The sequence below is a fragment of the Canis lupus genome, chromosome 18 (genome assembly GCF_011100685.1).
Source record: "Canis lupus familiaris isolate Mischka breed German Shepherd chromosome 18, alternate assembly UU_Cfam_GSD_1.0, whole genome shotgun sequence".
NCBI classification, from domain to species: Eukaryota; Metazoa; Chordata; class Mammalia; order Carnivora; family Canidae; genus Canis; species Canis lupus.
In genome coordinates this window covers 54,035,558-54,059,404 of record NC_049239.1, presented here as the reverse complement: position 1 = coordinate 54,059,404, position 23,847 = coordinate 54,035,558, and the positions used below count along the sequence as shown (strand labels likewise).

The following is a 23,847-nucleotide window of genomic DNA, read 5'->3' as shown; positions in this document are numbered from 1 at the left end:
ATTTTTCTAGTTTTCTTTGCACAGGATGTTATGTATTCTGGCTAATTTTCTAAAAGCAAGCATTTAAATCTTACTAACTAAAGTTATACATCAATTTTTAATGCACTAAGATTTTTTTCTCAGTCATCTATCAAAATGACTTTAATTATATACTTACATGGTACAGAAGCTGGATTACTTCTGAACAGAGGACTACTTTCACATGAATACTATTACAAGCGTTTAGGAGTTTATGTTGTAGGAGGTATTCTTAGAGGTAATAATGAATAATCTAATATTACAAATTTAGGGATTATTTGACTTCAAATGCTGTTAATCATCTCTAAAAATCTAGTGGAAACATTTGGTCTAAGTCGGGCCATTAGGGTCGGATTTATTTCAATGCCACTGAGCAAACAATTGCATTTACTTTAAGTAAACTGCAAAAATTGCCAAATCTACTGTTTGTATTGTTGAACAAAATACGTTGTAGTCGTCAACTTTGAATTTCACATGGGCTGTTTTTTGTTTGTTTGTTTATGCTTCTGGAACTCAGTCTAGCAAAATTAAAGGAAAAGACTTCAGGTTTCTGCTCTGACATTAAAAGCTATGAAAGAAAAAAGGCTATGAAAGATGCCATTTGTATCAGAAAAAAACTACATAAATGAAAACAACTATTCCTAGATCCATAAGAGAACTGAGGTCAAAGAGCACCCACCATCCCCCCAAACTGGAGAGACAGAAAGTTATATAGAATCACAGCTTATCAGGAGCAGAAGCACCCTGTGTAGAGCTGGCAGGAGCATTTAAACCCCAATTGAAAAACTACCACAGTGTCAGTGTAGACTAGTTTGGGATTTAAAAGCTCTGGGACTGTGAAGCTCCCACACATTAATGGGGCCCCACCAAGTTCTCCTTGTGCAGATCAAAATAAAATGCCTTTTTTTCAAGAGGAAGAGAAACAAAACAAACATTTTGAAATATATCCAGAGTAACTGCTCTTGGCTCTACTCTCTGTAAAGAAGGGGGTCCTGAAGAGAAACTAGGTTACAAAGCTTTATCTGATGTGGAAAAAGGCAATCAACCAGCTTCAGCCCCTCTAGCCTTTCAATCTCATATAAAAGGAGAGAAAAAGAAAAAACAACAACAACAATGAAACTCATCTGAAGATCACAGCATAGGGACTCCCCCTGCCCCCAACAAGGAAAAAGAAATAAGGAAATGTATTCATAATAGTATGTAATGTTCTCCTTGCCTGATATCCAGCCATCACATCAGCAGGGCTCTGGGACAATAAACAGCAGATTACCAGGGAGACACAGATTCCATATAAGGGGTTTCTAGGAGATTCCATATAAGAATACCCAAAGGCAAAAAAAAAAAAAAAAAAAAAAAAAAAAAAAAAAAAAAAAAAAAAAAAGAATACCCAAAGGCATTAAGAGAGAAAGACAAAGCTAAACAAAACCAACTATGCTACAGGATATTGAAGCCTCTGGCACATACAGATACAGAAAACATTACTACAGCCCATCATCTAGCCAGATAGACATTAAATCTCACACTAAAAGCCTATTTGCCTCAATCTGACTATCTGATGCATCAAAGACAGAGTGAACCTCAGAAACAGACACAGAGAGGGCATCGATTTTAGAATTTTAAGACCAGGAATTTAAAATAACTGAGATTAACATGCTAAGGGCTCTAATGAAAAAAGCAGGCAATATGCTGGAATCGACAGATGCTATCTGCAGAGAGCGGGAAACTTTAAGAAGCAATAGAATGGCAATGCTGGAAATTAGAAACTCTGTAATGGAACTGATGAATGTCTTTGATGAGCTCAACAGCAGCCTGGGCACGGCGAAGTAAAGAATCCGTAACTTGAAGGCTGGTTAATAAAATTAAATGCAAAGTGAAAATAGAATTTTAAAATGTAATAGAATAGCCGGTAACTGTGAGACAGCAGCAAACAGTATAGTATTACCGTAACGGGAATGCCAAGAGAGAAGAATGAAGGAAAGGACCAGCAGAAACTTGGCAGTAACGGTGGCTGAGCATCTTCCCAAATTAAGGACAAAGACCACATCAAAATCCATGGAAAGGCCCTAAGAAGATTGATTTCTTTCCAAAAGAGACACATGCCTCCAGGCAGAAATGGTGTCATTGGTTGCCAGAGTTCGGGTCCAGGTAATCAGGATTGCATGTTAATAGTTAATAGAGCTGTTTTTTGGGGGAGATGATGAAAATGTTCTAAAATTAGGTAATCATTATGGTTTCTGAGTTTTCCCAGATATTAGACTTAGCAGAAAAATTACTCCAAAGCAGCTATTTACATATGTTCACAAAATACGTTTGAGAATGAAAGAAAGGAATGGGAATAATGACTTGTCAAAGAGCATCTGTCAATAGAGAGAATACGTGACCTGGAACATAAAATTGCTGCAGTGCTCAATGGAAGTGTCACCAACCTCAATGGTAGGTTTGAAATGGCAGCAAAACAGAATGTTCGAACAAGAAGCTGGGGCAAGAGGGGTTATGTTATAGGAAGAGCAGAAAGAAAACACACTAGGGAATTTCCAAGACAGTGTAAAGGCCTTTAAGGAATACAATAGTAGCCTTTTCAGATTGGCTTTTTTGATTTAATAATTTACGTGTATGGCTCATCCATGTCTTTTCCTCTCTTGATAGCTCATTATTTCCCCTTGTTTTCTTTTTTTATGGCAATATCCCCTTGTCTGGATGGATCACAGTTTATTTATCCATTCACCCATGGAATGTCCATTGCGACCAGATTTTGGCCGTGATGAAGAAAGCTGCTATGCACATCTGTGGGCAGGGTTTTAAGTGGACATAAGTTTTCAACTTACTTGGGTAAATAAGCATGGTTGTTTCCACATTTTCTCATCCATTCTTCTTTAGCACATTGTGCATTTGTCATGTATATGTTTTATGTCAGAGTGTCATTATTTATGTTCATTTGTCACCCACTGAAGGATAAGACCCTGAAAGATTTGGTCTTATCCATTGCTGTATTCCTAGCATGGAAAAGGCTCTTACCAACGTTGTCTGAAGGAATCAATAAACCTATGAAAGTAAATCTCTTAAGGAGCTTATCACTGGCTTAGCCTCTGCCCTTTGTCACTACCTACTCTGCCTGCATTTCAAGTTACTTATTTTTAGTGTGAATTCACAGTTTGATTTGAAGTGGAGCAGAATGTCACTTTCCACAAGGGAAGGATTACACCATATTTCACTCGCTTTAGTTTACTCAGGGTTATTTGCATTAACTCTTTTAACTAAAATTCAGTACTAAGGACCCCTGGGTGGCTCAGTGGTTGAGCGTCTGCCTTTGGCTCAGGTGGAGTCTCGCATAAGGCTCCCCTCAGGGAGCCTGCTTCTACCTCTCCCTATGTCTCTGCCTCTGTGTCTCTCATGAATAAATAAATAAAATCTTAAAAAAAAAATCAATACTAAACAAGCCTAGCACTAACCTTCTGTACTTTTCACAGGAAAATCAAAAACAGTTCACTTTTGAGTCTTACAAGCAACACAATTTGCAAAGAACTGTGTTCCATGTAGTGGGTTTATTTTATTTTATTTACAGATGTGGGGATCAAAGTCCAGTGCCACTGCAGGGCACTGCTGACGATAAGAATTTTCACAAAGTACACCTTTAAATAGTGCTGGTTGTCAACTGCTGGAAGCATCTCAGCAAAATACTCCTCTGTGACTTTAAAGTAAACGAATACTCACCTGATCCTCAAACAATTTGGAGAAACAGCTTCCGTAACCCTGCTGCAGAGCTGAGGTGGGACCCATTGAGGCAAAGGTGGGGTTAGGATCAACACACACTTGGAGTGACATAGTGAATGGAGACCTTTCTCCCTTTGAACTTTTCTAAATAAAATCATTTTGCTTTCCACCAGGGATCACTTGTTCAGCCTTGATGGCCTTTCAGGACCTCCTGGATCAAGTTGGAGCCCTGGGAAGATTCCAGATCCTTCAGATGGTTTTCCTTTGTATCTCCAACCTCGTAGTGTACCCTCATATTCTATTAGAGAACTTCACTGCAGCTAGCCCTGGTCACCGTTGCTGGGTCCACGTCCTCGACAATGACACTGTCTCTGCTAACGGCACTGGGATTCTCAGCCAAGATGCCCTCCTGAGAATCTCCATCCCACTGGACTCAAACTTGAGGCCAGAGAAATGTCGTCGCTTCATCCATCCCCAGTGGCAGCTCCTTCCCCTGAATGGGACCTTCTTCAACATGAGTGAGCGGGACATAGAGCCCTGTGTGGATGGCTGGGTGTATGACCAAAGCTCCTTTCCCTCCACCATCGTGACTAAGGTAAGAGCTTCCGTTTACCTCTTGTGAGCACAGTCTGGGTGTTTAGAGGCAGTACAAATAATGAGCTTGCTTCAAGCCTTTAATCACTATATAGGTGTTCATTCTTCATTATTTAAGCAAACATTTGTTATGTCTTTATTAAATACCACTAATCTACATATTTAATGAGTCTAATGAACTAAAAGGTACTTGTGACCTTGCAATTACATGGCTTTTATTCTTAGAAGACCAAATTTTAAGCAGGTGACTTACATAATGCATTAAAAATGTTACACTTGCAAATTAGAAACATCTGGGATATTGATCAAAACTTCCAAGCACAGACTGTGCTCCCTGAGCAGCCATAGGAGATCTGCGGTAAATGTTTAAAGTTTCTCAAATGATTGCATTCTGTGGCCAAGGTTGAGAATCACTTCATATGAAATAAAACAAGCCATTAATATAGCCTACAGGCTTAAATGAGTCCTCCTAAAGGAATTTGTTTGCTTTTTAAAGATTTTATTTATTCATGAGAGATACAACAAGAGAGGCAGAGACATAGGCAGAGGGAGAAGCAGGCTCCCTGTGGGGATCCTGATGTGGGATTTGATCCCAGGACTGCGGGATCACTCCCTGAGCCAAAGGCAGATGCTCAAAAACTGAGCCACCCAGGTGCCCCTCCTTGAGATTTGTACTTAAGCTGATACCTGAATGATAAAGTCAGCTAATGCAAAAAATAAAAATAAATTTAAAAAATTTAAAAAGGAAGTTAGAGAAGAAGAAGGGAGCCTGGTATAAAGAAACTTGTAAGCCATTTAAGCTGTTTCAATCAGGTTTCCACTGAGGGGCTGTAAGCTGCTAAGCAGCGCTCCTTTGCTGGTTTCCTTCTCTTCCAGTGGGACCTGGTATGTGAATCTCAGTCACTGAAATCAATGGCCAAATTCTTATTCATGACTGGAACGCTGGTGGGAGGCATCATATTTGGCCATTTATCAGACAGGTGAGTGTCTCTGGATCACTGGGGTATTTTGTTGAACTAACAAATTAAAAATTTGAAGACACAGATACAGAAAACAGTGTTGCCGACTTTGGCCAGAGAACCGCGTGTTCAGTCCCTCCTGGACCCTGTGAGCTGAATGCTTATGTATTTCCAGAGATTAGTCATCATGTCCCGTTTCCCAAGTGTGATGGGTAGGCATTCCTATTAAACTTGTGGTGTCCGTAGCAAAGTGTCTTTTTTTTTTTTTTTTTCGTAGCAAAGTGTCTTGATGATGTAGAGAAAAAACTTTTTCCAGTGACCTTGATTTTTGTTTTTGCAAAAACGGCGCTTTAAAAGTATCTTTTCAACCACGCAATTAATCTAATGACAACTACTGTCACCACTTGTGATGTTAGAAATTGGAGTATCCTATGCCTGGCGATACCATTTCTGAATTAGACAGCCAATTGCCAGCACCAAACATGTCTCCTCTGAGGGTTATGGGAAATAAGGCTCCCCTTATCGCCTACCAGCACAATGTCATCTGTTATATCAGCTCAAAAATGTGAACTCTAAAGGTATGATGGTAAATGTGTTGTGCCCAAGATTGCGAATCCGAGAAACCACCGAGGAGCCGACACCGATGCAAACACACGAGGGTTTATTTACAAGCTGGAGCTTGTGTCCAAGTGCACCCGACACAGCGGAGCAGGGACTTGGACCCCGAGGTGGATTACAGCAGGGTTTTTTATAGGCTGGTCTAGGGGATTTTCAGAAGGGATGGAAGAATTTCTCAAGTTCTGTTTACATTCTGATATGGGGCTTTCAAGGGCATTGAGCTCTGTTCTCATTCTAAGATGGGACTTTCTACCGCGGGCTCTGTTGTCTTTCTGATATGGGATTCCCTGCTGAGGACATGGAGGACATTCTGCAGTTTTTCCCGTAAAGTTCAGCTCTTATTCCCAGGGGCCTAAGATGGCTGTACTTGTGCTGATGCTAAACTTTAGGTGGGATGGCCTTAATTTTCCTCGGCCTCCCCATTTCCCCCTCTCAGAGGAACCTAAGGAAGGACCCAATCATGGGTCTAGGTTGGCCTCAGAGTGAGCCAGTGGGAATGATTAAATCATGATTCAAACCAACCTTGTTGCTGTTTTCGTTCCCGTTTACGTCTAGCCAAACCTTTTCTGACTTTTGCCATAGATTCCCGGACTATTCCTGAGTGGTCAGTAAAGAAGCAACACTCCTCATTTGGGGCAACACATAACCACCCCCCCCCCCCCTTGCTTGCAAAAGCCTCTCTACAGTTAAGATGCTCCTATCTTTTTAAACCTTAAAAGACTTTAAAAGCAAGGCTGAATTGGGTGCACATTTTTAAATGGCTCATGGGGATTGGTTCTGGCATGAAGAGGACAGAGCATAAACAACATTAGTGGGGTAAGTGAGAACGGCACAGTCTTAACAAAGTCCTTGCAGCTGGCCCGGTGTGGGTGTAGTGGACCCAGGGAGTAATCCTGCGACCTTGAGAGCGGTGGGAGCGGTCAGGATCACGAGGTAGGGTCCCTTCCAGCGAGGTTGAAGTGTCTGGTGTCGGTGTCTCTGCATGTACACCCAGTCACCTGGCTGGTATCGATGGGGGCCCGGGGGTGGCCCAGTCTCGTAGAGGGCCCCCAGCTTAGGCCACACCGACGCCGCCGGAACCGCGACGCTTCCAAGGCACGGGCCCCTCTCTCGGGGCGAGCCCATTCCCGGGCGCCCTGCCCTTCACAAAGGAAAGAGAGCTCTCCCCGGGGCTCCCGCCTGCTTCTCCAGATCGGTTGCGTTACCCCCCTGGACGCCTCGGCGCCCATCTCCGCCACTCCGGATTCGGGGATCTGAACCCGACTCCCTTTCGATCGGTTCCAACATGCCAGAGGCTGTTCACCTTGGAAACCTGCTGCTAAACTGGGGATAACAGGTGGAGGAATATCGAACATGGCCTCATAGGGAGTCAGTCCCATCTTATATGGGGAGTTCCTCACCCTATATAGGGCGAAGGGGAGGAGAGTCACCCAGTCCCCGCCAGTCTCCAGGGCTGATTTAGTTAAGGTCTCCTCTAATGTTCTGCTCATCCTCTCTACCTGTCCTGAGCTCTGGGGCCTATGTGCACAATGTAATTTCCAATCTGCCCCAAGTACTAGTGCCACTCCCTGTGTTACCTTAGAGACGAATCCTGGGCGGTTGTCTGATCCAGTCTTAACAGGAAAACCATACCTCAGTGAGATGTCTTCCAGCAGTTTCTTGGTCACCGTCTGTGCTGTCCTCTGCTCTGCAGATCTGGGCTTTTTTAGCTGAGGCCCAATATCCTAGAGCCACTATGGTTTGTAGCAAGTCCCTGGTGCTTCGCAGGCCATGTGTCCTGTTCCTCCTCCTCCAACAGGATATCAAATGAAGGTGCTGGGAACGGACGTCACCCAAGTAACTGTTAGAGTGCGGTTTCCGAACCGGCAGCAAGGGAGTGTTCCATGCCGATTGGCAAGGCTTCAATATGCCCGAGTCCAGTAGTTGCCGTATGTGGGGTGTGATTCCCCTACACGCTACAAGAAGCATGGGGTATTGGCGGACCCTGACAGGGTCTGCCCCCGCTTTAGTTCTATGTATATGGCCGGTCGATGCTGGGCCAGCCCAATTCCCCCAGTTTCTGCCCATGCTTGGGGAAATTCCCGCAGCCAACGGTCAATGTCAGTCATTGGGGCTGAGGGCGTTTGGTGGAGACAATATCCGTCTTCTAAACTCAGGAGAAGCACCTGAATAGGGTGCCCCTCCTTGTTTAGGATTTTTGCCCCTTCAGGTGGAAACAAATTTGTACCCCCATCTTGGTGAGCAAATCCCGACCTGACCATGAAGGAATGGGATACCCAGCCCATGCCGAGTCCACAGTTCTTTGGGTAGTCCATGAGTACTGTTTGGTGCCCGTGGCCCCTTGCACCCACCATGAAGTTTGCCAATTTCCCTTGGGGTTGTAATAAAACCGAATGTTGTGCCCCAGTGTCCACTAGGAATTCAACAAGTTGCCCCTCCACTCTGAGAGTTACCCTGGGCTTGGGGAGGGGTGCCGAACCCCGGCTCCCCTAGTCGTCCAGGTCCTCCATCTCCTAGATCTTGGCAGGGGCCTTAGGTCTTTTGTTAAGACAGTCTTTCACCCAGTGGCCCTCTTCTTTGTAGTAAGCACATTGGTTTTTGTTCTGCTTAGGGCGCTCCCGACAGGGACCAGGGCCATCTTCCTTACCTGTCCCTGAAGCCAGCTTCTTGAGGTGCCTCCGCCTTTCCTGTGGGTCGTTCATGGTTGTGGCCAGCAGGATCTTGGCTAGGTTTCAGGTCTGCTGGTCACTTAGTTTGGTTTGTTGCTCTTCCGGACTTTATTATTATTGACTCTTTCTGCTACTATAAGTCCTGCAAGCTCTTCTCTCCTAGTATTCTCTCTAAGAAGGCTGTGGGACTCTCGTCCTTACCCTGTCTTACATAACCATACCTTGGCCAGATTGGTAGGCTTGCGCGGCAACCTGGAGACTTGCCCCTAGAGTCTGGCGGTGGACCCAGAGTCTCTCCTTACCTTCAGCCGAGTTGTGCGTTTTGGGGAGTAAAAATGGTTTTAGCCAAGGAGGGGAATTCTCGATCATGTCCTGCCAGACCAGGATGTAGGGCACCTGGTCAGGGTGGCCATCCGGTTTGTCCCTGAAGATCACGGCCTTAACCTGTAAGATAATAGGTAGGTGAAAAGTTCCTTCTCGGGGCCATCCCATGTCAAAGGTTGGCCATTCTGATATGCAATAAATTTGGAATCTCTCTCTCCGTATGTCTATGCTCAGAATACAAGCTCTTTCCCTAACATCCGAGAAGTGGGAGAGCATAAAAGACAAGGGTGTGGTTTGCGTCTGCCCCGTTATGTCCCCCGTCCACACCAAGGCACAGACAGTTATGACAGTTAACAAATAACACAGTCAAATGCACAGTTAACAAGAACACAGTAAAACAGACCAGCGCACAAACAGTCAACACAGATCAGTGGGCAAACAGGTAACAAGAACACAGTAACAGACAAACGTTCCAGTGCGGCCGTAGAGACAAGACAGAAAGTAATCCAATGGGCTGGCAGCTGGCCCTCCTTACAGATGAGGACCCCCGTCCTCTTTACAGATGAGGACCCCCGTCCTCCATACAGATGAGCACCCCCATCCTCCTTACAGATGAGGACCCCCGTACTCCATACAGATGAGCACCCCCGTCCTCCTTACAGATGAGGACCCTCTCCTCCATACAGATGAGGACCACGTCCTCCATACAGATGAGGACCTCCGTCCCCCTTACAGATGAGGACCCACGTCCTCCATACAGATGAGAACCCCCGTCCTCCATACAGATGAGGACCCCCATCCTTCATACAGATGAGGACCCTGTCCTCCATACAGATGAGGACTCCCATCCTTCATACAGATGAGGACCCCGTCCTCCATACAGATGAGAACCCCCGTCCTCCTTACAGATGAGGACCCTGTCCTCCATACAGATGAGGACCTCCGCCCCCCTTACAGATGAGGACCCGCGTCCTCCTTACAGATGAGGACCCTCTTCTCCATACAGATGAGGACCTCCGTCCCCCTTACAGATGAGGACCCCGTCCTCCATACAGATGAAGACCTCCGTCCTCCATACAGATGAGGACCCTGTCCTCCATACAGATGAGGACCTCCGTCCCCCTTACAGATGAGGACCCCGTCCTCCATACAGATGAGGACCCTCTCCTCCATACAGATGAGGACCTCCATCCCCCTTACAGATGAGGACCCCGTCCTCTTTACAGATGAGGACCCTCTTCTCCATACAGATGAGGACCTCCGCCCCCCTTACAGATGAGGACCGCGTCCTCCATACAGATGAAGACCTCCGTCCTCCATACAGATGAGGACCCCGTCCTCCTTAAGGATGAGAACCCCGTCCTCCAGGCAGGGGCAAGGGACGTCTCCTCAAGACCCCCGGTCGACCGCTCACCAGCGCGTCCGCCTAAGCCAATACCGACCTAATACAGATTGGAATTCCTACAGGTTAGAGCTCTCAGAGAATATGCACGCAAAAGGTGGAAAAAGTTGAGTGAACTCACCGGGCATGAAACCCTCCGGATAGGGTCCTGGAGGTCTCTCGGATCCGGGATGAGCCTCCAAATGTTGTGCCCAAGATTGCAAATCCGAGAAACCACCGAGGAGCTGACACCGATGCAAACACACGAGGGTTGATTTACAAGCTCGAGCTTGCGTCTAAGTACACCCGACACAGCGGAGCAGGGACTTGGACCCAAAGTGGGTTACAGCGGAGTTTTTTATAGGCTGGTCTAGGGGATTTTCAGAAGGGATGGAAGAATTTCTCAAGTTCTATTTACATTCTGATATGGGGCTTTCAAGGGCATTGAGCTCTGTTCTCATTCTAAGATGGGACTTTCTGCCACTGGCTTGGGCTGTTGTCTTTCTGATATGGGATTCCCTGTCGAGGACATTGAGGACATTCTGCAGTTTTTCCCGTAAAGTTCAGCTCTTATTCCCAGGGGCCTAAGATGGCTGTTCTTGTACTGATGCTAAACTTTAGGTGGGATGGCCTTAATTTTGCTCGGCCTCCACAAATGTAGCTTGTAAAGTGTTCAGAGTCTGTTTCTAACAGTTCCATAACACAGAATCACCCACTTACAGAAAAAAAAATAAAACCATATATCTCTGGCTGATTCATTTTTTGAAAAGGGTGCCAAGATCATTCAGTTGGTAAAATATAGCCCCTTCAACAAATGGTGCTGTGACAACTGGATATCCACACGCAAAATAATAAAGTTGGATCCTTACCTAAAGCCATAGTAAATATTACCACATGGATTAATTGTTGTGCCCAGGATTGCGAATCCAACAAACCGCCAAGGAGCCGACACCGATGCAAACACACGAGGGTTTATTACAACCTCGAGCTTGGGTCCAAGTATATCCGACACAGTGGAGCATGGATTTGGACCCCGAGACTAAGAGGCGTAGCAGCTTTATAGGGGCCAGTGGCCCATGGGATACGCAGAAAGTTACACAGTCATGTTGGTCCACACGCAGGTGGCCAATTGAATTACATCTTACCCCATAGTATCCATTTGAGCTGGCCTATTACTTTGGTCAGAATTGGCGTGCAGTTTTGGTGGGCACAAGGCAGGGTTACATTGTTATGAGCCGATTTCCGATTAGGGTGTGCCCAGCGGCTTGACTAGGGTGAGGAAGCACCTTAAGCAGGTCATGTGGGGGTGATACAGGAGGTGGCGGGTGTAGAACAAAATGGAGTTGGTCATGCTCTGCTTGTCCAAGGGTAGGGGATTTTTGTTAAATTTCCTGGGTCCCACATTGATGACTTAAATACAAGAGCTAAGACCATAAAGCTCTTCAAAGAAAATCGAGGGTGAATCTATATGACTTTGGGTTAGGCAATGAATTCTTTGATATGTCACCAAAAGCATGAGTGACAAAAAAAAAATCGATGGACTGGTCTTCATCAAAAATTAAAAACTTTTGAAAAAAAAATTAAAAACTTTTGTACATCAAAGCACTTTATCAAGAAAGTGAAATGATAACCTATATAATGAGAGAAAATATTTGTAAATTATATATAAGCCATAAAAATAGGCAAATAGACCAATGAAATGGGCTTAATATTCAGAATATATAAAGAATTTCCACTCTCAACAACAGAAAGACAAAAAAGAAACCCCAATTTTTAAATGAACAAAGGACTTCAATGTACATTTCTTTAAAAAAGACATACAGGGATCCCTGGGTGGCGCAGTGGTTTAGCGCCTGCCTTTGGCCCAGGGCGTGATCCTGGAGACCCGGGATCGAATCCCACGTCAGGCTCCCGGTGCATGGAGCCTGCTTCTCCCTCTGCCTGTGTCTCTGCCTCTCTCTCTCTCTGTGACTATCATAAATAAATAAAAATTTAAAAAAAAAAAAAAATAAAAAAAAAAAATAAAAAAGACATACAAATATCTTCTCCCATTCTGTAGGTTGTCTTTTAGTTTTGTTGACTGTATCCTTTGCTGTGCAAAAGCTTCTTATCTTGATGAAGTCCCAATAGTTCATTTTTGGTTTGTTTCTTTTGCCTTCGTGGATGTATCTTGCAAGAAGTTACTGTGGCTGAGTTCAAAAAGGGTGTTGCCTGTGTTCTCCTCTAGGATTTTGATGGAATCTTGTCCCACATTTAGATCTTTCATCCATTTTGAGTTTATCTTTGTGTATGGTGCAAGAGAGTGGTCTAGTTTCATTTTTCTGCATGTGGATGTCCAATTTTCCCAGCACCATTTATTGAAGAGACTATCTTTCTTCCAATGGATAGTCTTTCCTCCTTTATCGAATATTAGTTGACCATAAAGTTCAGGGTCCACTTCTGGATTCTCTATTCTGTTCCATTGATCTATGTGTCTGTTTTTGTGCCAGTACCACACTGTCTTGATGACCACAGCTTTGTAGTACAACCTGAAATCTGGCACGTGATTCCCCAGGCTCTGGTTTTCTTTTTCAATATTCCCCTGGCTATTCAGGGTCTTTTCTGATTCCACACAAACTTAAAATAATTTGTTCTAACTCTCTGAAGAAAGTCCATGGTATTTTGATAGGGATTGCATTAAACGTGTAAATTGCCCTGGGTAACATTGACATTTTCACAATATTAATTCTGCCAATCTGGAAAACTGTGTGGAGGTTCCTCAAAGAGTTAAAAATAGACCTGCCCTACCACCCAGCAATTGCACTGTTGGGGATTTACCCCAAAGATACAGATGCAATGAAACACTGGGACACCTGCACCCCAATGTTTATAGCAGCAATGTCCACAATAGCCAAACTGTGGAGGGAGCCTTGGTGTCCATCGAAAGATGAGTGGATAAAGAAGATGTGGTTTATGTATACATATACCACATACAATGGAATATTACTCAGCCATTAGAAATGACAAATACCCACCATTTGCTTCAACGTGGATGGAACTGGAGGGTATTATGCTGAGTGAAGTAAGTCAATCGGAGAAGGACAAACATTATATGTTCTCATTCATTAGGGGAATATAAATAATAGTGAAAGGGAATAGAAGGGAAGGGAGAAGAAATGTGTGGGAAATATCAGAAAGGGAGACAGAACATAAAGACTCCTAACTCTGGGAAACGAACTAGGGGTGGTGGAAGGGGAGGAGGGGGGGTGGGGGTGAATGGGTGACGGGCACTGAGGGGGGCACTTGACGGGATGAGCACTGGGTGTTAGTCTGTATGTTGGTAAATTGAACACCAATAAAAAATAAACTTATTAAAAAAATAAAAATAAAAAAATAAAAAAGGCATACAAATGGTACATAAGCACGTGAAAAAAATGCTCAACATCATGATATTGAAAACAATGTAAGTCAAAGCCACAGTGAAATACCACTTCATACCTACTAGAGTGGCTATAATACAACAAAACAAGATGGGAAATAACATGCATTCACAGGGGTGTAGAGAAATTTGAAGTCTGCTGACAGGAAGATAAGATGGTGCCACCACTATGAAAAATATTTTGGAAATTCTTCAAAAAATTAAGTGCAGAGAAACCATTTGGCCTAACAATTCCATTGCTAGGTATAAAACTAAAAGAATTGAAAAAGAAACTCAAACAGATATTTACAGATATGGATGAACCATGAAAACATTATGCAGAGTGAACTAAGATAAAACAGGACAAATATTATATTCACTTATATGAAATATTTAGAATAGGCAGATTCATAGAGAAAAAGATAGAGATATCAGAGGGTAGGGAAAAGAGGACTGGAACATTATTGCCTAATGGACACACAATTTCTGTTGAGGATTTTGAAGTTTTGGCAGTGGATAGTGATGATGGTTACACAGCATTGTGAATGTAACTAATGCCAGTGGAAATGGCATTAGCTAAATATGGTGAAATGGCTAATTAAATTTCCATATTATACTGCAATGAAAAAGGAACAAAATCAAGGGAATTAGAAGACAAGTCACACACCAGGAAAAAATATATATATACTTGCAAAAAGGGTTGCATAAAATAAAATCTTTAAAATTCAACAGTAAGAAAACAAACAACCCGATTAAAAAATGAGCAAAAGACTTAAATAGACACCAAAGAAGTTATACAGATAGCAAATAAACATACATATATATGGTATTAGGGAATTGCAAATTAAAACAACAATGTGATACCACTACACACCTATTAAAATGCAAAAAACTAAAGCACTGTCAACATAAATGCCGGTGGAAATGTGGAACAACAGGAATTCTCATTCATTGCTGGTAGGTATGCAAAATTGTACAGTGACTTCTGAAGTTTCTTAAAAATTTTTTTCTTTTAAAAATGTACTTATATTTATTTTTAATTGAGGGGCAATTAACATATAGCATTATATTAGTTTCAGGTGTATAGCATAATGATTTGCTATTTGTATGTATTGTGAAATGATCACCATGATAAGTCTCATTAACATCTGTCACCAAACACAGTTACAGAAGTTTCTTTTCTTGTGAGGTGAACTGTTAATATCTATCCTCAGGAATTTTCAAATATGCAATACAGTATTATTAACCAGAATCTCCATGCCGTAAGTCACATTTCCAGGACTTACTTATTTTATTGTTAGAGGTTTATACCTTTTGACTTCCTTCACTCATTTTTCCCACCCACCCCCACCCACCATTCTGTTCTCTGTATCTACAAGCTTGGTTTTTGTTGTTGTTGTTTCCTTGTCTTGTTTTTTAGATTCCACATATGAATGAGATCATAGGGTCTTTCTCTGTCAGACTTCTTCCCCTTAGCATAATACCCTCACAGTCCATCCATCTAATTGCAAATAGCAAGATTTTTTTTGTGTGTGGCTAAATAGTATTCCATTGTATGTGTGTGTATATGAGTGTGTGTGTGTGTGTGTGTGTGTGTGTGTGTGTGTATGCCACATCTTTATCCATTCAACCATTGATGGACACTTAGGTTGTTTCCACATTTTGACTATTGTAACAATGCTACATCTCATTCTTTTTTTAGCTGCTATGGCAGCTCATTGTACAGAAACTATGTTTTCTTTCTTTTTTTAATTTCAAGTTAAAAATTTTTTTATTTAAATTCAACTTAGTTAACATATAGTATAATCTTAGTTTCAGAGGTAGAACTTAGTGATTGGTCAGTTGCATATAATACCCAGTTCTCATTACAACATCAAGTGCCCTCCTTAGTGCCCATCATCCAGTTACGCCATTGACCTCTCCTCCAGCAAGCCTCAGTTTATTCTTTATAGTCAAGGGTCTCTTATGGTTTGCCATCCTCTCTGTTTTTATCTTAGTTTATTTTTCTTTCCCTTTTCCTATATTCATCTATTTTGTTTCTTAAATTCCACATATGGGTGAGTGGTATTTATTGTTCTCTGACTTATTTTGCTCAGCATAATACTCTCTAGTTCCACCCACATCCTTGCAAATGGCAAGATTTCATTCTTTTTGATGGCTGAGTAATATTATATATATTATAATATATATTATAAATATTATTATATATATATTATATATTATATATATATTATTATATATATTATATATTATATATATATATAAATATATATACCACATCTTCTTTAACCATTCATCTGGGGGATCCCTGGGTGGCTCAGCAGTTTAGCGCCTGCCTTCGGCCCAGAGTGTGATCCTGAAGTCCCAGGATCGGGTCCCACATTGGGCTCCCTGCATGGAGCCTGCTTCTCCCTTTGCCTGTGTCTCTGCCTCTCTCTCTCTCTCTCTCATGAATAAATAAATAAAATCTTTAAAAAAACCCATTCATCTGTTGATGGAAATCTGGGCTCTTTCCATATTTTGGCTATTGTGGACATTGCTGCTATGAACATGGCAGTTTACATGTGCCCCTTCAAATCACTATGTTTGTACCCTTTGGATAAATACCTAGAAGTGAAATTTCTGGGTTATAGGGTAGTTCTAGTTTGAACTTTTTGAGGAATCTCCATACTGTTTTCCAGAGTGGCCATACCAGTTTGCATTCCCACCAACAGTGTAAGAGGGTTCCCCTTTCTCCACATCCTCGCCATCATCTGTTATTTACTGACTTGTTCATTTCAGCCAATCTGACCAATGTGAAGTGGTATCTTATTGTGGTTTTGATTTGTATTTTCCTGATGTCAAGTGATATTGAACATTTTTTTCATGTGTGTGTTGGCCATCTGTATGTCTTCTTTGGAGAAATATCTGTTCACGTCTTCTGCCCATTGCTTGGCTGGATTTTTTTTGTTTTGGAGGTGTTGAATTTGATAAATTCTTTATAGATTCTGGAACTAGCCCTTTATCTGATATATCATTTGTGAATATCTTCTCCCATTCCATAGGTTGCCTTTTAGGTTTGTTGAATTTCTTTTGCTGAGCAAACCTTTTTATCTTGATGAAGTTCCAATAGTTATTTTTGCTTTTGTTTCCCTTGCCTTTAAAGATGTGTCTAGTAAGAGGTTGTTGCAGCCAAGGTCAAAGAGTTTGCTGCATATGTTCTCCTCTACGATTTTGTTGGATTCCTGCCTCACATTTAGGTCTTTCATCCACTTTGAGCTTGTTTTTGTGTATGGTGGAAGAAAGTGGTCCAGTTTCATTCTTCTACATGTGGCTATCCAATTTTCTCAACATCATTTGTTGAAGAGACTGTTTTATCAAAGATTAGTTATTGAGATCCATTTCTGGGTTCTCTATTCTGTTCCACTGATCTATGTGTCTGTTTTTGGGCCAGTACCACACTGTCTTGATGATTACAGCTTTATCATATAGCTTGAAGTCTGGAACTGTGGTGTCTCCAGCTTTAGTTTTCTTTTTTAACATTACCTTGGTTACTTGGGTTCTTTTCTGGTTCCATACAAATTTTAGGATTGTTTGTTTCAGCTCTGTGAAAAATGTAAATGGTGTTTTGATAAGAATTGCATTGAATGTGTAGTATAGATTGCTTTGGGTAGTATAGACATTTTAATAATATTTGTTCTTCCAACCCATGACCATGGAATGTTTTGAATGTCCAGTCATCACTAACCTCAGCAGTCAGACAACAAAGACAAATAAAAGGCATCCAAATTGGTAAAGAAGTCAAACTTTCACTCTTTGCAGACAACATGGTATTCTATGTAGAAAACTCAAAAGACTCCACAAAAAAATTGCTAGAACTGATACAGAAGTTCAGCAAAGCCACAGGATATAAAATCAACACACAAAAGTCAGTTGGATGTCTAAATACTTACAATGAGGCAGAAGAAAGAGAAATCAAGGAATTGATCTTATTTACAATTGCACCAAAAATCATAAAATACCTAGGAATAAGCATAACCAAAGAGGTAAAGAATCTACTTTGAAAACTGTACAACAGTTATGCAAGAAATTGAGGAAGACACCAAGAAATGATTTCAGGTTTTTATTTAAATTCTAGTTAGTTAACATATATGGTAAAATTGGTTTCAGGTGTAGAATTTAGTGATGCATCACTTACATATAATATCCAGTGTTCATGGGGGTTATTCTGTATGTTAGTAAATTGAACACCAATAAAAAATAAAAAAATAAAAAAAAAGAACTCCTTAGCACACACACACACACAAAAAAATAATAATAATATCCAGTGCTCATCAAAACAAGTGCCCTCCTTAATACCCATCTCCTGTGAAATGTACCTCAATGTAAGCTATGGACTTTGGGGGATAATGATGTATCACTGTAGGCTCATTGTGTCAAAAGTCTCTTTTGGTACAAGATATTGATAGGTGGGGACTCTGTGCATGCATGCGGGCAGGATATATGGGAAATCTCTATATTTTCTGCTCAATGTTGCATCCAACTTAAAATTGCTCTAAAAAAAGAAACACAAAAATAAAGGAGGAAAAAATAGGAATATGTGGTTCATAAAGCCTAAAATGATAACCATTTGGCTTTTTACAGGAACTATTTGCTGCCTCCTGGTATAATAGCATTCCTGGGCTCTTTTCTCGTTTTCTTAAATCATTATTTCTCTCTGTTCTTCGCCTTCCACAATTTCCATTAATCTGTCTTCAAACAGTCTCTCTCTTGTGTCCACATGATTGTTAAGTCTATCCAGTGAATTTTTTAATTAGAAACTACTTTTTCACTCCTGAATTTCAATAACTTTGGTTTACCTGTGTTGCTATCTCTCTGAGAATACCTGTTTCTAAGCTGTGAATTTCATTTGTCAAAATTGTAGTTTATTTATGTCTTTGAGAATAGTTATATTACCACTTTAAAATCCTTGTTGGTTAGTTCCAAACTTTGTCTCCTCTCAGCAGAAGATCTGAAATATTTCCATAGTCTAGAGAATGGAATTCCATTTTCTTGGTTCATCACACAGCAGGATACTATGAATTATATCTTAAATATTATAAATATTAAGTTGTGAAGATTCTATTTTCCATTATACTCATCAGTAGTACTGAGTCCATTTTAGCAAATAATTTTCAAGCCTTGGACTAAACTAAAATCTATTTCTCATATAGAAGCTCCAACCTCAGGTCAGATCTCTGTCTATAGTTGACTTGCTTTGAGCAAGATAACTACCTTAGCAACACGATCACAATTTTCTTATGCTAAGGGTACATTTGTCTGATCTTAGACAGACCTATTCAACATCAGTTTCTTGAATCCCTTCCCTTTAAATATCCAATGCAATACCCCATCTTCTATTATTTTTTTAAATTTTTTTAGAGACCAATCATCCCATTTGCTGGTACATTTTTGGTTTAATTGTTAATAACATTCCTTCTTGGTCTCAAAAGTACCCTATTGAAGATGAAAAATTTATGTTCACCCTATTTATTCCTGACTGCAAAAGAAGGGAGAAGACCTATGTTTCAGGGTTTGGAGAAAAGTGATGAAGAAAAATGGTACTCTCAGTACCATAGAGTACAAACTTGTCTCCTTATGGCTCTTTACCCATTGGCAACAATGTTCCTTCCCTATTCCTGCCTCATTTTGAAAGGGTGCTCAAAGCCACCAGCAAATAAGACACAAATATGTACTTTTTAACCTTTTGTTATTTTCTGACAAAAAAAATCTGCTTATGGTAAAAAAAATGAGAACATAGATAAAAATACTTTTTACATCATTCATAATTCACATTCTATACTGATCTAGAATCTTCAAAAGGCAATGTCATGAGAAAAATACATGGAGAAATCATTCTAGATTTTGAAAGGTTCACAAAAACACAAAAATCATATGGGATGTGTAACTACCAGAGCATAGATGGGAAAAAGAAAACTAAAATCTAAAAAGACTTTTGGAGGACCTTTTTGGTAACTTGAATGTCATCTGATGGCTAGTAGGGAATTATCGTTAGTTTTCTTAGGTGTGATGATAGAATTGTAATCATATAAGGAACTACTTATATTCTTTTTTAAAAAAATATTTTTGTTTATTTGAGAGAGAGAGATAGTAGGGAGAGGGGCAGAGGGAGAGAGAGAATCTCCAGCAGATTCTGTGCTGAGCATGGAGTCCGCCATGGGCCTTGATCTTGAGACCTGAGATCACGAGCTGAGTCGAAATCAAGAATCAGATGCTTAACTGACTGAGCCACCCAGGCACCCCTAGAAATGACTTGTATTCTTTATACATGTATGCTAAAAAAAATTAGGAGTGATGTGTCATGTAGTCTGTAATTGCCATTCAGATGGTTCAACAGAAAAGAGTTTGTGTGGATGTGTGTGTGTGTGTTCGCACAGGCAAAGAAATAAAGCAAATATAGCAAAATGCTATTTAGTGAGGAATCTGCTTGAGATTTATAGCAATGTTCATCAAAGTATTCATTTAAACTTTCATATTTGACAATTTTCAAAATAAAGAGCTAAGAACAAGTCCACTTGAGTGGGAGCCAACACTGTTATATTTATATCCATCGCAAATATATGTTTTCAGTAAAATTGATAAAAATGTATATGTAATTTTGAAATCTCTTTATACACATGTTTACAGCTCTACATCACGTTTTATTTTCAAAATAAAAAATCTTTTTAGACAGAGTTGGGGTAGGCAAAGGAAGAGGAAGAAAGAGAATCTTAAGCAGGTTCCACACCTAGCATGGACTGTGACTCAGGGCTTGATCTCAGGACTCTGAGATCACAACCTGAGCCAAAATCAAAAGTAGGACACCTAATTGACTGAGCCACCCAGGTGCCCATTAAATAAAATATTTTTTCAAATAAATTTGAGAAACCTATACCAAAAAAGAAGTACATATAAATCTTTCCTAGTTCTCTTCATCAAACACAATTATTCAAACATTAACGTGTTAGCCAAGGTAGCTAGTTACTGTAAGAACCCAAGAATCGTAATTGGTGATTTTAATAAAATCATGATTCTCACTGTCCTCAGTTTGGTGTGGGTCATGTGGCCCTCATCCTCTAGGCAGTGGCTCAGGGAACCACACATCCATTGTATAACTTTTTAATATGCATGTTTTTTGTTTCCAGCCATATTGTCAGAAAAAATGAGCAGGACCCAAGTGGACCTTATATGGACAGGCCTGGAAGTGGTCTTGGCCACTTCTGTCTTTAGTCCATGGTCAGAGTGCAGACAAGTGGCTCTAACTTAAATATAAGGCTGGGAAGAGTAATCTTCCTCTGCATCTGGAAAAAAAAAAAAAAAGCAATGGTGAACATAGAGCCAAACTGCATAATTAATAACCGATAAAACAATAGTCTTTATATTTTGCACAGCACAAATTTCTCTTCCTTTGAATATCAAACCACTGATGGGGTTGAATTATCATACTCATTTCATGAGACAGTGTCCTCATTAATTTGGCCATAAATTCCTTTCATGTATGTATGTTTTTGTTTCATTTTTTTCCGGATGCCCCAATCCCATTTCCTTCTTCCCAATAGGGATCAATATAATGCATTGACTATGTTTCTTTAAATTGATATGTGTTTTTACAAAAGAAATGACATTGTTTGGTTTACATATATTTTAATGCACATATTTATGTAAATGTATTATTATCTCATTATTTTTCTTTTGTACACCCACTGCTATGGTTTTGAGGTATATACATGTTCCTATGTGTACTTTTAGTTCATTCTTCTAATTGCTGCATGGTGCTCCAGTAGAAGATCCATTACAATGCATCTAATCCATTTTTTGGTGATGGACAACCAGATTGTTACCAAATGCCTGCCACTCTAAATATCACTATATTTTAAAGATTTTTATTTTGTTTATTTATTTGAGAGAGAGAACACACAAGCACGGTATGAGGAGAAGCAGTCTCCCCATTGAGCAGGGAGCCCAATGTGGTGTTTGATCCGGGGGTTCGGGGATCATGACCTGAGCCAAAGGTAGACATAATTGACTGAGCCACCCAGACACCTGGAGAAGATTTTTTTTTTAAGATTTTATTTATTTGTTAATGAGAGACAGAGAGAGGCAGAGACACAGGCAGAGGGAGGAGCAGGCTCCATGCAGGGAGCCCGATGCGGGACTCGATCCCAGGAGCCCGGGATCCTGCCCTGAGCCAAAGGCAGACTCCCAACGCTGAGCCACCCAGGCGTCCCTGGAGAAGATATTTTTAGAAAGGAAGGAGGAGCCAAGTGGGGAGTCTACTTCTCTGGCTCCCCCTCCATCTCCCTCTGCCTCTGCTTGCTCTTTCACTCTTCTCTCTCAAATAGATAAAATAAAATAAAATAAAATAAAATAAAATAAAATAAAATAAAATAAAAATACCTTCTCCTTTTCTGTTTCTTATTTTAAAGATTTATTTATTTATTTATTCATGATAGACATAGAGAGAGAGAGAGAAGCAGAGACATAGGCAGAGGGAGAAGCAGGCTTCACGCAGGGAGCCCGACGTGGGACTCGATTCCGGGACTCCAGGATCGCGCCCTGGGCCAAAGGCAGACGCCAAACCGCTGAGCCACCCAGGGATCCTCTCCTTTTCTGTTTCTTTATGCTCATCTTGCCTAATCCTTTCCTCTGAGAACTTACTGTAACCTCTCTGAGCTGTGGCTTCCTTCTATCTTATTTCAGGGAAACGTTGTTCAAGGCCTATAAAGCCAAATTTAGCAGAGATGGACTCTAATGCAACCCATCAGCAACTTTCATGTATTGTTCCTTGGATGTTCCTTTCATAGAGTTTATCTATGACCTGCATGGCCTCAGAGCCTCAAGTACAGATTTAGATCTTGTCTTAGTCAGCTCAGGCTGCCAAATTAAAACACCAGCTGGCTTAAAGGCAGCTGTCTTCTTGGTATAGCCTCACATGGCAGAAAGATAAGGAGAGCAATCTCTTTACTTTGGTGCCTCTTCTTGTAAGAACATTAACACCATCCTAAGGACCCCACTCTCATGACCTCATATAAACCTAATTACTTCCCTCAAAGTCCATCTCCAAATACCATTTCACTGGGTATTAGAGAGTCAATATAGGAATTGGAGGGAGGGGAAAGGACGCAACTTGGTCCATAGCAGCCCCCTCATGTTCTAGACACTGCATAGACTCTATTGAGTTACATGCATGCGTTAGTACAAGGGACATTTGTGATGTGATAAAATTTCCAGTATTGCAACCTGTCTTGGGCAGCTTCAGTTGGTCTCAAAGATCTGGTAACAGACTGGGGAAGAAGCTTTGTTATACTCAGCATCTGTTCACTAACAGAAAGGTTGCTTCTGGGACGATCTCCTGTTGACTACTTGTTGATTCTTTGAAGTTTCAAGGGCAAAGTTTCACTTATTAAAACATGCCCTAAATTTCAAAGTGTGCCTTCTTTTAGTAATTTTTGTATCGGATTGCTATTCCCATGTCTAACGTGTTCCCATTCCTCAGGTTGGGGAGGAGGTTAATTCTCAGGTGGTGTTTCCTCCAGCTGGCCATTGCTGACACCTGCGCAGCCTTTGCTCCCACCTTCGCCATTTACTGTGTGCTCCGCATCTTGGCTGGCTGTTCTACCATGACCATCTTGACAAATACTACTATGTTGTGTAAGTAAACACTTTGGATCTTTGACATTTTCCAAGCCATGACTTTGACATTCCAACTTTGGAGTCAAGATCCTGTTTGTGTTTTCTTTCAGTTGTAGAATGGACAGAACCCCGACTGCAAGCCATGGCAATAGCAATGACTATCTGTGCTGCTTGTGTGGGACAGATGACCCTGGGAGGACTGGCTTTTGCCATTCGAGACTGGCACACCCTTCAGCTAGTGGTTTCTGTACCATTATTTGTCTTTTTTCTTTTCTCAAGGTATAATCTTTCTTTTTTCCTTTGTCTTAGAGGATCCTGGGATCCAAGATACATGGAATCAGGTTCTAAGAATTCTGTTTGGTTCTTAGGTAACACTTGAGCACATGTTCTCCTAATAAGTGTCCTATGTACAATTCAAGAAGCTGAACAGGTAGGGTTGCCAGATAATATCAAGGACACTCAGTTAGATTTGATTTTCAGGTCAATAACAAACTTTTTGGTATAATGTTGCAAATATTTCATGGA

General features: G+C 41.1%; 1 protein-coding gene across 3 annotated transcripts in view; it reads left to right on the top strand.

Annotated features, from left to right (window-relative positions):
- The first annotated feature begins 3,657 nt into the window (after positions 1–3,657).
- Positions 3,658–23,847, top strand: part of LOC476047 (solute carrier family 22 member 9) — a 42,658-nt gene continuing 22,468 nt past the window's right edge. Inside the window, exons 1-5 of one of the 3 annotated variants that reach the window (XM_038564200.1) lie at positions 3,658–3,784; positions 3,903–4,324; positions 5,200–5,303; positions 23,186–23,340; positions 23,433–23,601. In XM_038564200.1, coding sequence (XP_038420128.1) covers positions 3,923–4,324; positions 5,200–5,303; positions 23,186–23,340; positions 23,433–23,601 — 830 coding nt within the window. In that variant the 5' untranslated portion in view covers positions 3,658–3,784; positions 3,903–3,922. Of the gene's footprint in view, positions 3,806–3,902; positions 4,325–5,199; positions 5,304–23,185; positions 23,341–23,432; positions 23,602–23,847 lie in introns of all 3 variants that reach the window. The other 2 variants (XM_038564198.1, XM_038564201.1) reach the window with 2 other exon arrangements.